At 46.4% G+C, this 17809-nt stretch overlaps 3 protein-coding genes across 4 annotated transcripts; 1 reads left to right on the top strand and 2 right to left on the bottom strand.

The window, feature by feature from the left end:
• Positions 1-13507: 13507 nt before the first annotated feature.
• On the top strand, positions 13508-14776 carry LOC117191291 (glyceraldehyde-3-phosphate dehydrogenase-like). The gene has a single exon (XM_033396199.1). The coding sequence runs from the start codon at positions 13615-13617 to the stop codon at positions 14701-14703; it is 1089 nt and encodes a 362-aa protein (XP_033252090.1). The 5' UTR covers positions 13508-13614; the 3' UTR covers positions 14704-14776.
• LOC117191292 (uncharacterized protein C1orf43 homolog) lies at positions 14730-16174 on the bottom strand. Its single transcript, XM_033396200.1, has 2 exons — positions 15311-16174; positions 14730-15257 (listed from the first exon to the last, which is right to left on the bottom strand). The coding sequence occupies exons 1-2, from the start codon at positions 15928-15930 to the stop codon at positions 14837-14839; spliced, it is 1041 nt and encodes a 346-aa protein (XP_033252091.1). The 5' UTR covers positions 15931-16174; the 3' UTR covers positions 14730-14836.
• LOC108159189 (GPI mannosyltransferase 2) lies at positions 15978-17769 on the bottom strand. 2 transcript variants are annotated; one of them, XM_017292243.2, is made up of 2 exons: positions 17610-17769; positions 15978-17556 (listed from the first exon to the last, which is right to left on the bottom strand). In XM_017292243.2, exon 2 carries the CDS (start codon positions 17545-17547, stop codon positions 16210-16212), a length of 1338 nt encoding a protein of 445 aa, XP_017147732.2. In that variant the 5' UTR covers positions 17548-17556; positions 17610-17769; the 3' UTR covers positions 15978-16209. The 2 variants fall into 2 exon arrangements, with proteins under 2 accessions (XP_017147732.2, XP_033252087.1); XM_033396196.1 differs by having other exon boundaries at positions 17656-17768.
• Between the last annotated feature and the right edge of the window lie 40 nt (positions 17770-17809).

Genomic DNA, 17809 nt, shown 5'->3' with positions numbered 1-17809 from the left:
AGAGAGAGACAGGGCGAGAAAAAATGAAATTGTTTTCTTGATTCTGGCTATAATAATTATACGATCTGGTTCATCTGGGTTGATCTGCACTCTAGAAGATATAGTCATCTTCTACGATTCTGCGTTTTTAGTTTTCTCGTATCGTCGAAATTGTGGATGCAACAGATTTTCGTCCTTTGTGTGGGCGGAAGGGGGTGGGGCGAAATTTTGAGATACACGTTTTATAGTAAGATCTAACAGGAGTGCGGATACCAAATTTGGTTACTCTAGCCTTAATAGTCTCTGAGATTTTTGAATATCCCCAGAGTTTCGTCCTTTGCGGGGGCGGAAGGGGGTGTGGCGAAATTTTGAAACAAACTCGTCTCGGTCCGATATATTAGGAGTGTGGATACCAAATTTGGTTGCTCTAGCTTTTGAAGTCTCTGAGATCTAGGCGCTAATGTTTTACTCTAAGCAAAGCCGCCTATGCTACGTGTGTGTTAGAGAGACAGGGCGAGAAAAATGAAATTGTTTTCTTGATGCTGGCTATAATAATAATACGATCCAATTCAGATTCCGCAGTCTTAAAGATATGGTCATTCTCTACAATTCTACGTTTTTGGTTTTCTCATATCTTTAAAATTGTGGATGCCACAGATTTTCGTCCTTTGTGGGGGCGGAAGTGGGCGGGGCGAAGTTTTGAAATATTTTTGTAACAGTGACATATCACAGAAGTCTGGATCCAAAACATCGTTGCTCTAGCTCTTATAGTCTTTGAGCACTAGGCGCTGAAGGGGACGGACAGACGGACAGACGGACAGACGGACGGACGGACAGACAGACAGGGCTAAATCGACTCGGCTATTGATGCTGATCAAGAATATATATACTTTATGGGGTCGGAAACGATTCCTTCTGGACGTTACACACATCCACTTTTACCACAAATCTAATATACCCAAATACTCATTTTGAGTTTTTGACAGTCGGAGTGAGAAAGGGGAAGGAGTTTGTTAGCTGACAAGAGAAGGAATTGTTCTGCTGTACTCCATTGCCTTGCCTCGCCCTCTGTTCATCTTGGTTCCGTGACTTTATTCGCTTCGGCAACACTCGGCACACACTGTTGCCAGATATAAATAAATCTCTTTAATGTCCCCGCTGAAGCTCCTTCCGTTGCTCACGCTGCTCTCCTCCTACCTTACAGAGCACCAGTTGCTGCCTGCCCAGTCCCCTCGCCCACCGCTTGTTTTCACTATTGTTCCCCTTTGCTCTTCACTGCCTGGCCCTATACATATTTTGTATATCTCTGCCGACAGGGTATTGCGATTTTGGATAGCGGTCTGTGACTGTTTGGACTTTAGAGATTATAAAATATCTAGAATATTTATCATTTTGATCAGCCCTAGCAGCATTCATCCGTTAATACCTTTAGTTATGAGGATATCTGTTTGAGACTTTTCTTGGTTTTGATAGTTTTGTCATAAAAGAACAATCGATGTTTCGTGCTGCGAATTTTCTTCTCTCTAAAGCCATTCAAAAGAAGACTCTAAGCAAATCAAAGATGTAGCTTCATTGTACAGTTATCATATATATATGTCCAGTCAAGATCTATCTGCAAGTGCATCTAATGCTTCCCCTAAGAAAGAGGGGATTTCTTGGTGTTCGTTGTACTGTTTTTGTCCAACAGCATTCTCTAGTGGTGGTCGTTGGGGCCTCTGCCGCTGCCGCTCCCTGTTTCCCTAGCTCCCTAGCTCGTCCCTGGTCTCTGTGGCAGTCGCGGGGCAAATGTAATTGGTTTAGCTTGCAGCTTAACTTTTATGCTATTTGCTGCTCTTGATGGTAATGAAATTTCATGGCATTTGACTCGCTGCCCTATCAGTGTACTATGGGACGTATGTAGGAGTACAGTACACACATATTGTCGCTGTCGCTTTCTCTGTCGCTATCCCTGACGTATAAGTAATGTTGTTTTATTTATCGAGTCCACAGGCTGTGCAGACAGACATATATCAACGTAATTACTGCACCTGCCCGAACCAACACTCAATTAATTGTTATTCCATTGAATTTCAATTTCAGGCAATTCCTCACTGGTCAGTCGCTCAATCAGTCAAAAGTGAGCGACCACCGGGTGGAGTGTTCCGAGAAGAAACTCTGAAAGATGGGAATTTATGTGAAAAGTGAAGCACAAAAGGGGGTGCAACCGAAAGCGAATGTGGGTACTGGTGTAAAGCTGAGGGAACTGTAGGACTCTGCAATTGTGTGGGAGTAACTTAAATGTCCTTGTTTCGGTGGAGAGTTCCTTTCATACTACAAGCTACAAATTACATATTTACTCCATAGAAAATACCACGCTTTCTTTGCTCGACACTGGGACAAACTGAAAAGTTAGATTTATCTAAGGAAAATCTCAGGCATAGATAGTGGTCGGAGCAGAACCCAGCCGATTAGCTGCTTGCCAAATAGCACCTAATTCTTGGCCCTCAGCCGTTTATTTTGTTTGTTACTTATGTCTATGTCACTCATTTGTTTGTTAAAGCTTTGCGCTTGCTTGCCCTGCTAAACGCTCTCTGCCAGCTCGCTCTTCGCTATCTCCGCTTTGCGTCTGCCTACCGACGTCGGCCGAGCGAAGCTGCGCTTAGCGATCGGAGCGGCAATGTAAAGGGCAGGCAAGCCACACTTGCAATTTGGATGTCACGCATTAAAGAACATATCGTAATTTTATTTCTGCGCCGAGTTTTATTTAATTCGAAATAATTAGTCGTCCGATTGGGGATAAAAAACATTATCTCCACATAAAATTTGGTGACCCCGACGTGATCTCTGAGTTGCAGTGTCAATTAATAATCATTCGCGATCGACAGTTGTTAGCCCTAGCAAATTTTCGGCGGTTAAGCACAATTCGGTGCTAAAACACACTTACATACACCTACATACACGCATTGCTGGCTATTAATTTCTCTGTCGCGACAATTCGGTCAGTGCAGTGCGGTAGGCAGTGCAGCGAACTCACTAATGCACACAAGCGGAGTACAAAGCGGAATCGGACAGCTCGCACGAACGCACAGCTAAAGGCATTAGCTGTAATCCCTTTGCTTTCGGCTCCCACGTTTATACGTATACAGGGTGTCTTTTTCGGTCGTGCTGAGTGACTCTTTTAAAACCTCAACATGGCAGCACCTGAGCCTACCAATGTCGCGAACGCAGCAATGCCGAGTGATGTAGATTTCTACAAGCACAAGGCCGAGTCCATCGCGCGCCAACTAAAGGCCATGGATCGCTTTCTCGCCAAGGAAGAGCTTGCCGAGTTAGATGAGGCAGAACTTCAAGCTCGCTTAGAGAAAATCGAGCGAATGAATGCGGATTTCGATGCCGCTCAAACGAGCCTTGAAAGGCTGGATTTCCTGCAGTTAGCCCATGATGCCCGACTGGACTTTTTGAATGTTTATGTGAAGGTTAGGTCCAGGCTGTCGCGGGAGTTGATGGCTGCTCGCACGGTAAATGTTGCCAATTCAACGGCTCGGCATACTCTCGAGGGGAATTCGTCGTTGTTCGCCTATAATAGTATAGGCCGTTCTCGAATGCCCGAGTTGCAGCTTCCGCGATTCGGGGGGAACTACATGGATTGGCCAGAATTCCACTCGATGTTCTCGACAATGGTGCACAAAGACCATCGTATACCAATCATCGAAAAATTCCAATATCTTCGTGGATGTCTAGATGGCGCTGCGCTGGATACGATTCGTTCCTTGGAACTTTCTGAGGAGAATTACGACAAGGCGTTGAATTTACTAATGTTGCGATTCGATAATAAACTGTTACATTTTCAGGCACACGTCAAGGCTATTTTCGGGCTGCAAGGGGTGGGGAAGGGCTCAGCTATCGGCTTGCGCGCGCTCAGCGACAAAATCAATAACTTCGGCGTAGACGCAAAGGATTGGCCAATGCCGAATAATCTAAAACTAGCTGATCCTAATTTCTCCAAGCCCCAACGTATCGATCTGTTGATAGGTTCTGGTTTGTTCTTCGATTTAATGTGCGTCGGACAGATTCGACTATCAGCCCAATTGCCAACATTGCTGGAGACAAAACTTGGTTGGATAGTATCAGGAAGCATTGATAGCTCGGAAAATAAGCGTGCAGCTTTAACCGCTTTTGAAAATTCCTCGTGCATCTCTATTGACGATTTTCGACCCACAACGCTGGAGACCCAAAACTTAGAGCAGCAATGCAGGAAGCAGCTGCTCGAGTGCCAGGTGCAAGTGGAAAAACTGCAATCGGAGAAGCAGGAACTGCAGCGCGAACTTTTCCATATATTAAAAACCTACATATCCACGCCAAATGAAATTCAACTTTCAACAGTTTCTACATTGCCAAATTTCCTGCCATTCTATGCAATTACAGAGGTTCCCGATTATCAAGACGTAATCACGACAAGCCGCCTTCGTAAAGAAGCGCCGATTGCTGCGTTCGACGATCATCCCAGCGTAGCCGCCAGCTGCGCCCAAGCAAGCATCTTCAAGAGGGCCGTTGGAAAAATAGCGGTTCTGCCCCTTCAGGATGGATCTTTAAAATTGTGGATGCCACAGATTTTCGTCCTTTGTGGGGGCGGAAGTGGGCGGGGCGAAGTTTTGAAATATTTTTGTAGCAGTGACATATCACAGAAGTCTGGATCCAAAACATCGTTGCTCTAGCTCTTATAGTCTTTGAGCACTAGGCGCTGAAGGGGACGGACAGACGGACGGACGGACAGACGGACAGACGGACAGACAGACAGACAGACAGGGCCCAATCGACTCGGCTATTGATGCTGATCAAGAATATATATACTTTATGGGGTCGGAAACGATTCCTTCTGGACGTTACACACATCCACTTTTACCACAAATCTAATATACCCCAATACTCATTTTGAGTATCGGGTATAAAAACGAGGGGGAACGTTGTGAGTTGCTGCGGACACCGCAACTCTACAGTTATACCCGATACTAAGTCAGTATGGCTCTCCTCCGGCAGACGCCGCTAATATTAAACGACACGACAAAGAGTGCGTGCGAGAGAGACAGAAAATCAATCTGAGCGTGACGTCGGGCGCTGCGTAGCCACTGAAAATTGATTTCTTGCTTTTGGCTACAAAAATGATCTGATCTGATCCGGATTCAGCAATCTGATATATATGATCATTATCTATGATTCCGCGTTTTTGGTTTTCTCGTATCCTCAATATTGTGGATGCAACAGATTTTCGTCCTTTGTGGGGGCGGAAGGGGGTGGGGCGAAACTTTAAGGTATACGTTTTATAGTGAGATCTAACAGGAGTGCGGATACCAAATTTGGTTACTCTAGCCTTAATAGTCTCTGAGATTTGTGAATATCCCCAGATTTTCATCCTTTGCGGGGGCGGAAGGGGGTGTGGCGAAATTTTGAAACAAACTCGTCTCGGTCCGATATATTAGGAGTGTGGATACCAAATTTGGTTGCTCTAGCTTTTATAGTCTCTGAGATCTAGGCGCTAATGTTTTACTCTAAGCAAAGCCGGCTATGCTACGTGTGTGTTAGAGAGAGACAGGGCGAGAAAAAATGAAATTGTTTTCTTAATTCTGGCTATAATAATTATACGTTCTGGGTCATCTGGTTCGATCTGCACTCTAGAAGATATAGTCATCTTCTACGATTCTGCGTTTTTAGTTTTCTCGTATCGTCGAAATTGTGGATGCAACAGATTTTCGTCCTTTGTGTGGGCGGAAGGGGGTGGGGCGAAATTTTGAGATACACGTTGTATAGTAAGATCTAACAGGAGAGCGGATACCAAATTTGGTTACTCTAGCCTTAATAGTCTCTGAGATTTTTGAATATCCCCAGAGTTTCGTCCTTTGCGGGGGCGGAAGGGGGTGTGGCGAAATTTTGAAACAAACTCGTCTCGGTCCGATATATTAGGAGTGTGGATACCAAATTTGGTTGCTCTAGCTTTTGTAGTCTCTGAGATCTAGGCGCTAATGTTTTACTCTAAGCAAAGCCGCCTATGCTACGTGTGTGTTAGAGAGACAGGGCGAGAAAAATGAAATTGTTTTCTTGATGCTGGCTATAATAATAATACGATCCAATTCAGATTCCGCAGTCTTAAAGATATGGTCATTCTCTACAATTCTACGTTTTTGGTTTTCTCATATCTTTAAAATTGTGGATGCCACAGATTTTCGTCTTTTGTGGGGCGGAAGTGGGCGGGGCGAAGTTTTGAAATATTTTTGTAGCAGTGACATATCACAGAAGTCTGGATCCAAAACATCGTTGCTCTAGCTCTTATAGTCTTTGAGCACTAGGCGCTGAAGGGGACGGACAGACGGACAGACGGACAGACGGACGGACGGACAGACAGACAGGGCTCAATCGACTCGGCTATTGATGCTGATCAAGAATATATATACTTTATGGGGTCGGAAACGATTCCTTCTGGACGTTACACACATCCACTTTTACCACAAATCTAATATACCCCAATACTCATTTTGAGTTTTTGACAGTCGGAGTGAGAAAGGGGAAGGAGATTGTTAGCTGACAAGTGAAGGAATTGTTCTGCTGTACTCCATTGCCTTGCCTCGCCCTCTGTTCATCTTGGTTCCGTGACTTTATTCGCTTCGGCAACACTCGGCACACACTGTTGCCAGATATAAATAAATCTCTTTAATGTCCCCGCTGAAGCTCCTTCCGTTGCTCACGCTGCTCTCCTCCTACCTTACCGAGCACCCGTTGCTGCCTGCCCAGTCCCCTCGCCCACCGCTTGTTTTCACTATTGTTCCCCTTTGCTCTTCACTGCCTGGCCCTATACATATTTTGTATATCTCTGCCGACAGGGTATTGCGATTTTGGATAGCGGTCTGTGACTGTTTGGACTTTAGAGATTATAAAATATCTAGAATATTTATCATTTTGATCAGCCCTAGCAGCATTCATCCGTTAATACCTTTAGTTATGAGGATATCTGTTTGAGACTTTTCTTGGTTTTGATAGTTTTGTCATAAAAGAACAATCGATGTTTCGTGCTGCGAATTTTCTTCTCTCTAAAGCCATTCAAAAGAAGACTCTAAGCAAATCAAAGATGTAGCTTCATTGTACAGTTATCATATATATATGTCCAGTCAAGATCTATCTGCAAGTGCATCTAATGCTTCCCCTAAGAAAGAGGGGATTTCTTGGTGTTCGTTGTACTGTTTTTGTCCAACAGCATTCTCTAGTGGTGGTCGTTGGGGCCTCTGCGGCTGCCGCTCCCTGTTTCCCTAGCTCCCTAGCTCGTCCCTGGTCTCTGTGGCAGTCGCGGGGCAAATGTAATTGGTTTAGCTTGCAGCTTAACTTTTATGCTATTTGCTGCTCTTGATGGTAATGAAATTTCATGGCATTTGACTCTCTGCCCTATCAGTGTACTATGGGACGTATGTAGGAGTACAGTACACACATATTGTCGCTGTCGCTTTCTCTGTCGCTATCCCTGACGTATAAGTAATGTTGTTTTATTTATCGAGTCCACAGGCTGTGCAGACAGACATATATCAACGTAATTACTGCACCTGCCCGAACCAACACTCAATTAATTGTTATTCCATTGAATTTCAATTTCAGGCAATTCCTCACTGGTCAGTCGCTCAATTAGTCAAAAGTGAGCGACCACCGGGTGGAGTTTTCCGAGAAGAAACTCTGAAAGATGGGAATTTATGTGAAAAGTGAAGCACAAAAGGGGGTGCAACCGAAAGCGAATGTGGGTACTGGTGTAAAGCTGAGGGAACTGTAGGACTCTGCAATTGTGTGGGAGTAACTTAAATGTCCTTGTTTCGGTGGAGAGTTCCTTTCATACTACAAGCTACAAATTACATATTTACTCCATAGAAAATACCACGCTTTCTTTCCTCGACACTGGGACAAACTGAAAAGTTAGATTTATCTAAGGAAAATCTCAGGCATAGATAGTGTTCGGAGCAGAACCCAGCCGATTAGCTGCTTGCCAAATAGCACCTAATTCTTGGCCCTCAGCCGCTTATTTTGTTTGTTACTTATGTCTTTGTCACTCATTTGTTTGTTAAAGCTTTGCGCTTGCTTGCCCTGCTAAACGCTCTCTGCCAGCTCGCTCTTCGCTATCTCCGCTTTGCGTCTGCCTACCGACGTCGGCCGAGCGAAGCTGCGCTTAGCGATCGGAGCGGCAATGTAAAGGGCAGGCAAGCCACACTTGCAATTTGGATGTCACGCATTAAAGAACATATCGTAATTTTATTTCTGCGCCGAGTTTTATTTAATTCGAAATAATTAGTCGGCCGATTGGGGATAAAAAACATTATCTCCACATAAAATTTGGTGACCCCGACGTGATCTCTGAGTTGCAGTGTCAATTAATAATCATTAATGTTAGCCCTAGCAAATTTTCGGCGGTTAAGCACAATTCGGTGCTAAAACACACTTACATACACCTACATACACGCATAGAGCAGCAATGCAGGAAGCAGCTGCTCGAGTGCCAGGTGCAAGTGGAAAAACTGCGATCGGAGAATCAGGAACTGCAGCGCGAACTTTTCCATATATTAAAAACCTACATATCCACGCCAAATGAAATTCAACTTTCAACAGTTTCTACATTGCCAAATTTCCTGCCATTCTATGCAATTACAGAGGTTCCCGATGATCAAGCCGCCTTCGTAAAGAAGCGCCGATTGCTGCGTTCGACGATCATCCCAGCGTAGCCGCCAGCTGCGCCCAAGCAAGCATCTTCAAGAGGGCCGTTGGAAAAATAGCGGTTCTGCCCCTTCAGGATGGATCTGTTGAAAGCCTTTGCCTTCCAACGGGGGGTGAATGTTCGGAGCAGAACCCAGCCGATTAGCTGCTTGCCAAATAGCACCTAATTCTTGGCCCTCAGCCGCTTATTTTGTTTGTTACTTATGTCTATGTCACTCATTTGTTTGTTAAAGCTTTGCGCTTGCTTGCCCTGCTAAACGCTCTCTGCCAGCTCGCTCTTCGCTATCTCCGCTTTGCGTCTGCCTACCGACGTCGGCCGAGCGAAGCTGCGCTTAGCGATCGGAGCGGCAATGTAAAGGGCAGGCAAGCCACACTTGCAATTTGGATGTCACGCATTCAAGAACATATCGTAATTTTATTTCTGCGCCGAGTTTTATTTAATTCGAAATAATTAGTCGGCCGATTGGGGATAAAAAACATTATCTCCACAGATAGCTTTGGCCGTATTACTGTGCATTCAAATACTCGTCGGTGCAGTTTATTTATCGCCAACTAATTTTCAAAGCTGCCAGGAAAGTTTTTCACAAGTTTCAATGCCACAGAAACACAAACACACATAGAAGTACATATAGCACATATGTATATAAGGAAATTGCCATTCCACATCCGCCATCATTCAAATTGAATTATATCCCCAAGCAAAACCGTTGAATAGGATGACATTCCCTGAACTCCGACATAGTCAAACAGTGTCACTGGGTGGGTATCTATGGATGGGTGGGTGTGCCGCTCGTATTGATTTTTGGCTGGAGGTACTTACTTTCATGACCTGCCAAAAATTGCACAGCAAAAAAGGAAAAGAAAGGAGAGTACCAAACAAATCTGATTTGCATCTGCCGCATTGGCTTTTTGATTTAATTCTAACTTCTGGCAGAAACAAGCACGAGCAGGACACAGAACCCTTGCCTGGCACGTCCCTTTAAGCCACTTGAGCGCACAATTAGCTGTCAGCTTGAATGGAGAGCAGCAGGCTGTTCCTTTGTTCGGGACCGGCTTTGTTCCCCCGAAATTTTGCAGCAGCTCCAACGGCAGAGCCCACTTGTGTTTGACAATTCAATTTGTAGTCGAGATTCCTTGCCTGTTTCTTGGCTAACGAGCTGCTCGAATGATATGCTGCTGCCTGCTGCTCCATTCTTCTTGCGCCCTGCGCTGTGCAAGAACTACGATGCAGGGCTCCTGCAGCTGGGAACTCGGAGCTGGTAGCAGAATATTGATCCCCACGATAATCGCTAAGCAGTCAAACAACATTGCTGCACCCATGCCCATACCTATTCCGCCCCAGAACCGTTGCTCTGCAGGAGCTTATGGAAAATTTATAAGCTCAATACGATTATCAGTGGGTGGGAGGAGCCGGCTTCTGGCTGGAAGTGGGTGCGGTGCTAAGCTGCTGCGCATCGCACTGACAGCTGTGGAAATTATGGCGGCAGTTTGTCCTTCGCTGCTTGGGACAAGACAAACGAGGGGGAACGTTGTGAGTTGCTGCGGACACCGCATCTCTACAGTTATACCCGATACTTAGTCAGTATGGCTCTCCTCCGGCAGACGCCGCTAATATTAAACGACACGACAAAGAGTGCGTGCGAGAGAGACAGAGAATCAGTCTGAGCGTGACGTCGGGCGCTGCGTAGCCAGTGCAAATTGATTTGTTCCTTTTGGGTATAAAAATGATCCGATCTGATCCAGATTCAGCAGTCTGATAGATATGGTCATTATCTATGATTCTGCGTTTTTAGTTTTCTCGAATCTGCAATATTGTGGATGCAACAGATTTTCGTTCTTTGTGGGGGCGGAAGGGGGTGGGGCGAAATTCTGAGATATACGTTTTATAGTGAGATCTAACAGAAGTGCGGATACCAAATTTGGTTACTCTAGCCTTAATAGTCTCTGAGATTTGTGGATGCCCCAGATTTTCGTCCTTTGCGGGGGCGGAAGGGGGTGTGGCGAAATTTTGACACGAAACGGGCAAGGTCCGATATCACAGGAGTGTGGATACCAAATTTGGTTGCTCTGGCTCTTATAGGTTCTGAGATCCTTGAACTCATATTTTGCAATTGGCAAAGCCGACCATGAAACCTGTGTGTTAGAGAGAGACAGAGCGAGAAAAAATGAAATTGTTTTCTTGATTCTGGCTATAATAATTATACGATCTGGTTGACATTTTACACTCTACAACATATAGTCATCCTCTACGATTCTGCGTTTTTGGTTTTATCGTATCTTTAAAAATGTGGATGCCACAGATTTTCGTCCTTTGTGGAGGCGGAAGTGGGCGGGGCGAAGTTTTGAAATATTTTTGTAGCAGTGACATATCACAGAAGTCTGGATCCAAAACATCGTTGCTCTAGCTCTTATAGTCTTTGAGCACTAGGCGCTGAAGGGGACGGACAGACGGACGGACGGACAGACGGACAGACGGACGGACGGACAGACGGACAGACAAACATGCCATAATCGACTCGGCTATTGATGCTGATCAAGAATATATATACTTTATGGGGTCGGAAACGATTCCTTTTGGACGTTACACACATCCACTTTTACCACAAATCTAATATACCCCAATACTCATTTTGAGTATCGGGTATAAAAACAATCGGCACTTCCGCAACATTTCGCAAACGATTTGTTGTTCCATTCGGTGTGGCCTGCGGCACACTTTAATGTTCATCTCGTCTTAAATACTGCTGCCACAGAGCTGACCTTAGTTTTGCTTTGCCGGGGGCCAAAATGTTAAGGAGACCCTGGAGGGACATTTACCGTTGGTCGACTAGGAGTTTTATGTACGAGCTTGTAGAAAACGGCACAGTTTCGCCTAATGCTTGTTGGCAGTTAAAGAACTGTGATTAAGATTAAGGATGCTTGTAGGAGACACAAACGAACACGCATGGTCATGCATGAACTTGTCTTATCCAACGGTAATAGCACCATATCTGCGGACAGCGTAAATCGAGCTTAGCGAGAACTACTCAAGCAAAAAGTATATGAAAAGTTGAAAGAGTGACAGAGAGAGTGAGTAGAGTTAGAGAATGCAGACTCTTGTACCGTTAAAGCTCTACGGCTCTGTCGCAAGCAATTGAATGCAATCAGTCGCTTGTTAGTGCAGATGAGTTTTTGCTTGATTTCTTTGGCAGCAGTTGTGTTCTGTTTTTTATACCCGATACTCAAAATGAGTATTGGGGTATATTAGATTTGTGGTAAAAGTGGATGTGTGTAACGTCCAGAAGGAATCGTTTCCGACCCCATAAAGTATATATATTCTTGATCAGCATCAATAGCCGAGTCGATTGAGCCATGTCTGTCTGTCCGTCTGTCCGTCTGTCCGTCCGTCCGTCTGTCCGTCTGTCCGTCCCCTTCAAATGAGACAGTAAGCAGGAAAAGCAACAAAGTTGTCCAGCCCTGCAACCTCTCGACCGGGACTAAGACCCTTTAAGTGCTTTTCCCATGACCACGTTAGAGCCAGAGCTCTGCGGCAGGTCATAATACACGTATTAAGTTGGATTTGATTGGATTCGAAGAATATACATATGTATGTACATACCATATAGTCGTATAGGATATTTTTAGCATCAAATCCTAGGTGGGACACCTTCATTTGTTGCAGGACTTGGGATGCGCGTGTGCTGCGATTACTGCAACAATTTCGTAATCAGCAACGTCCCCAATTTTTGCACTTGCAACACAACCCAACACGCCAAGAACCCACCACAGCCCCCGGAGAGAGAGAGAACTCTGGTTGGTTTCTGGGCCACAAAAGAGAGCCACTCTCGCTCTCCCGGTACGTGGGCGGTCGCATGTTACCACCGCCACATGTTGCAACATGTTGTCGAACCCACCTGCTGCCGAGGCATCATAAATATTCAACAAAGTTAAGTTGTCATAGGCTAAATTGAAGACCATTTTCCCCGGCATGTGTGGCAAGGGGTGTGCAGCATCGTGGCATGGGTAATGGTGACTCCACTAAAAGCGAAACGGAATAAAAGTACAATTCGGAACATTTCCAGCAAAGTCATGACCAAAAGACGGGGAGAGGACAGTCAGGTGGGGAGGTTTCTGGAATTGAAATTTCGGTACTTTGGCCCACGTCATCTGATAAGCAGGAAAAAGTTGTGTGGGTGGGCCGCCTGGGATGGGAGGGGGGATATGAAGTGGCGTTCCACACAAAGGTGAGTAATGACCCTTGAATCGGACTCCCAATGCCTGTGGGCAACAGCTGGGCCGGGTCGGTCTTCAGTTCCACCTCATCCTGCTCCACCCAGTGTAAAGGTCGAATCTGAATTGTTGTGAGAAGCTCTGGAAGCTGGACGAATTCGATTGATTTATACTCTGGTGCGTAATACACCCAGTATTCGTAGAGTACATGCCATTCCTGTGAACAAACGATTGTTTTTACAATTATGACAAAAATCAAGTGCATCATTATCAAGGAAAATCATACATGCAAAAGATGCAAAAAATAAAAGTGCGATATCTGTTTTTTAAACCTGCCACTGGGTGAGATTTGCTTTGATAGTTTTCCTATTCGCATGACTAACGGGTATTCTGAGTATCGGTACACTACACTCCTACGAATATTCATGGCACTCATGTATCCATTCATACGGAGCCATGCTCAGGTGTGGGGGAACAACCAATCAAAGGTAAAAAATTCCATTTGGGAACCATAAATTCCTCGTACGATCTACTCGACTGCTTCAGTGAAACGAGACTGAAAAGTCACCCGTTTGAACCTGTTTGTCTTTTTGTTTGTACCTTTGTCATTGTTTCAGAATTTCCTTTCATTCGCAGCGAGCTCGAGATAATAAATTTTAGAAGAAACGCAATTTTTGAAATTATACCTGTTAATAACGCGAGAATCCAAAGATGTCTGGACTCGGAATCAATGGCTTTGGACGCATCGGTCGCGTGTTTCTTCGCAACTGTCTGATGCGCAAGGAGGCGAAAGTGCTGGCTATCAATGACCCCTCAATGGACCCCAAGTACCTGGCCTATATGCTGCGTTACGACTCCACGCATGGCATCTTCAACAAGAAGATCTCTCTGGAAGGCAACACAATAGTGGTCGATGGGAAGAAGATCAAGCTGCTGAAGGAGTCCGATCCCAAGAAGCTCAAGTGGGGGGATCTGGGCGTAAAAACTGTTGTGGACTGCTCGGGCCGCTTCACCACCCTGAAGGCGTGCCAGGTCCATTTGGATGGGGGCGCAGAGAAGGTGGTCATCTCTGCCCCCTCGTCCGATGCACCGATGTTCGTGTGCGGCGTGAACCTGCACAAGTATAAGCCGGACATGAAGATCATATCGAACGCTTCATGCACCACCAACTGCCTGGCCCCGCTGGCCAAGGTGGTGAACGACAGGTTCCAAATTGTTGAGGGTCTGATGACCACTGTACATGCCGCCACCGCCACCCAGAAGATCATCGATGGGACGAGCAACAAGGCTTGGCGTGATGGTCGCAGTGGCATGTGCAACATCATACCCGCATCCACAGGCGCTGCCAAGGCAGTGGCCAAAGTGATTCCCGCTCTGAACGGGAAGCTCACGGGCATGGCATTCCGCGTTCCCACCCCAAATGTCTCTGTGGTGGACCTGACCTGTCGCTTGCACAAGCCCGCTAAGCTGGATGATATTAAAAAGGCCGTCAAGTCAGCAGCCGAGGGTGATATGAAAGGGATCCTTGGCTACGTGGAGGAGGAGGTCGTCTCCTCCGACTTCAACGGTTCGCGCTTTGCATCCGTCTTCGATGCCAAGGCCTGCATTGCTCTCAGCGATAACTTTGTCAAGCTGATTGCCTGGTATGACAATGAGACGGGCTATTCGTGTCGTCTCTTTGATCTCATTGTGTATACCCAACTGGCTGACAAGTGCGCAGAGGGGGAGCTGAAGAAGTGCGCAGAGGAGGAGCAGAAGAAAAAGTGCGCCGAAAAAGACAAGGATCCCTGCAAGAAGTAGGTTTCCATTTAACTGAAAGGATTATATTTAAATTGTTTTATTTTGTTATGCATATTTTATTGGAAGAACCAAAGCGGTTATCGATTGTTTCTGTAGGGGTGAGTGTTATTATGAGTGTTCGTTGGGCGATGGCTTAGACATTACTGGCATTCCTTTGGAATTGCATAGCGGAGATGCTCCTTATTTCATTCTCCGCCCCATCCACGGCAGTACTATCGCCGCTCTGATGGTGGTCCGCCTCCACAATGATGTCGTCCAGTGTGGGCGTCTTGATTCTGCTGCGTATAATGAGATCCCTTTCGGCTGGGGCCTGCAAATGCAGAGGATTGGTTGCCAGCTCTGCGATGCCGTCGATAGGGACGCCCTGAAGGCCGAGTGTCATGTTCACCTTGGCATGCTGGCCTGAAGTCAGCTCACTGCTCGGTTGCACATTGACTAAAGATGTGGGAGGATGCAGTCGAGCCGGATCCAGTAGAGAGTGCATTTTGGTTTGCTTTCGTGGAGTGCGGGCCGGTGAGGCCTTCCTGGAGTTGTAATTATTCAGCTGCTTGGATCTAAAAGAGAGTTTCATTAGAAATCTAGCCAGACTGGAGCAGTGTGTACTTACGCTTCCAAGAGCTTCAGCAACAAATGGTGATACGCCTCGTATTCGTCCTTGCCAAACTCGTTGGGATCGTGGCGAGCGTGCTCGTACATATCGCAATACTGGTGAATCATGCGCTGGCCCGCACCGGTAAGTGGGATCGACAGCGTGGTAAGGAGAAAGGCACGAAGACTCTCGTGGGCGTGCCTTGAGCTGCCATCGGCCCGGGCGATCTCAGATTCCAGCAGTTTCACGTCGTCCACAGCCTTCATTCTGTAGTAATAGGGCTGCAGAGGCTCTTCCTGCTCCGGCGGCAATATGTACTTGTCGCCGTCGGTCCAGAGCAGCTTTGGCTCCTGCGCTATCTTCTGGATGCAATCCAATCGCCGTTCGATCTCCCTACGCAGCACCTTCTTGGCGTCGTTGCCTACTGGAACATGAGGGCCGCGACGTCCACGCAGCTGGAACCGCATTATCTGTCGCTTTGCAAAGATAAATAGCATTAAGGATGTGAGCACACCTCCACTGATAATGATGATTATCATAACACCCGAAAGCTGCTCCATGTTGCTGCTTGTGGCGTCCTTGCCCGGACTTTCTGGAGAGCGCAAGTCGCTTATCTTATGTAGGTGCAGCCCATCCATTTATGGTTTTTTTATTCCCTCGTCTCGTCCAGATAAACAATTTTCGCTTTGTTTTACTTTGTTTTTGCTCTTCACCCCAACAGCTGATTTGGAAATCGATAGGCATTACATAGTGATGTGCGGCTGGCATGAGCTGACATCGATTAGTCGTAGTTCAAAAATTTAATTCAATTTTGCGGTCAACATTATGAATAATATTTACATGCTAGAAATTTCATACTTTCGGATGTACAGTCTCTTTGGCAGCCAGCGCTCGTGCTCCTTATCCTCTTATCCACCTTACGTCCATGGGTAGTTGTTGCTGAAGAGAACAGTACCCACCAGGCTGTATGTGAGGCACCATATGAACAGTGCCCCCGCCTTGGAGCGGAAAGAGAGCTGGAATGTGTTGGGCATGTAATCGGCGGAAAACCAATAGAACACGGGCGTAGCCGAGGCCAAGAGTCGGGTGGAAACTTGAATGTGAACGTACAACGTGCAGACGAGGGTGAGCACAGCGGCGTGTAGAACGAATGGGAAAGAAATGTGCTCCTTAAGGATGCCTTGGTACTCGGCCGGGCTGATCTTCGACCATGTGTTGGCCACGAGCTTCCTGATGTAGTCGTAGCAGTGCCAATGCATGAAGAGGAGCATGGGGAGTGCCAACAGAAAGTTGGGAAGCTGTTTCCACTTGTAATAGCGCAGAAATCCTACATCCCAGTAGTGCGATTGGACATACGTGTAGGGGAACGGCAGGGTGTATCCGCACCAGGGCGATCCAACCGATGCCTGGCCAGAGATCAAGTAGCTCCTTTCCTTGGCATAGTCCACGATGTGCTGGGCATGCTGCTCCTTAACATCTGGTAAGCAGTATAGTCGGAAGATGTAGAAGTAGTATGTGTTGAGGATTCCAAGAGCAACAAGCATTGCCAGGCCCATTTTGAAGAGCTGCCAGCGCTGGACCGAGCTTGTAGAGAGCAGAATGTGGCGAGCAAGAAAATACAAGGGAAATCCCAGGGTTAGGAGTCCATTGGAGCGACAGACAAAGCATCCAGTCAAGGCAGCTCCCAGCCGAAGAGTCCGAAAGTCCTTTTCAGATCTCATGCACTCCAGCATAAGGGAGAAGCTAGCGAAGGCAAAGAAGGTCTCCGAGTAGGCGGCACTAAAGAATATCGACGCCGGATTGAAGCAGAAAATCAAAGCCGCGTTCCAGCTCTTGTTGTGGTCGTTGAACATCCGTTGGGTTAGCTTGTATAGTACGTTGGCCGTCTTGCAGAAAATGAAAACATTGAGGGCAACTGCCACGAGCAAGATGAGCGCGTCTCGGGACAATGTTATTCCCAAATGCTGGCACGCCTGTGCCACGTGACGCACAACGACGGGATACAGAGGATAGAACGCCAGGGTGTTCTCATAGGTGTACAAATTGCTGGCTATGTGCAGGAAGTACTCGCCATCCCAGTGACGTAGGCCCGATAAGCTCTGTAGGACCAGTTCGTCCAGCCAAGGAAACGGTCCATTCTTTTTGGGGCCTTCCGATTGCGGCTTATGGTCGGGCGTGGCAAAGTTTGCCAGAAGTTGGACCACCAGCACAATGACGCGACTGGTAAGCGCCAACTTAGTTACCTTTCGCGTCATTTCATATGCCTGCAAAGGGTGGAGTCATGGGGCATGTGATTCGCACTAAGTTCAGAGCTTACCCGCGTATGACACAATAAAATAACATTCAATTCAAAGAGCACTCACGGTTGAGAAGGTCGGCAGCAGCAGTCAATTTTTTGTGCATAAAATATTTAGCCTTGGAAACACCCGGCAACTGGACAAAAATTCCACAACAATTTTCGATGAATCGGCAATCGATAGTACAGTGAGTACACACTGCCATTGTACGTATTAGAAG

The sequence above is a fragment of the Drosophila miranda genome, assembly GCF_003369915.1.
Source record: "Drosophila miranda strain MSH22 chromosome Y unlocalized genomic scaffold, D.miranda_PacBio2.1 Contig_Y1_pilon, whole genome shotgun sequence".
Classification (NCBI taxonomy): domain Eukaryota; kingdom Metazoa; phylum Arthropoda; class Insecta; order Diptera; family Drosophilidae; genus Drosophila; species Drosophila miranda.
Note: the sequence above shows the minus strand (reverse complement) of the source record. Positions and strands in the feature narration are given on the sequence as shown.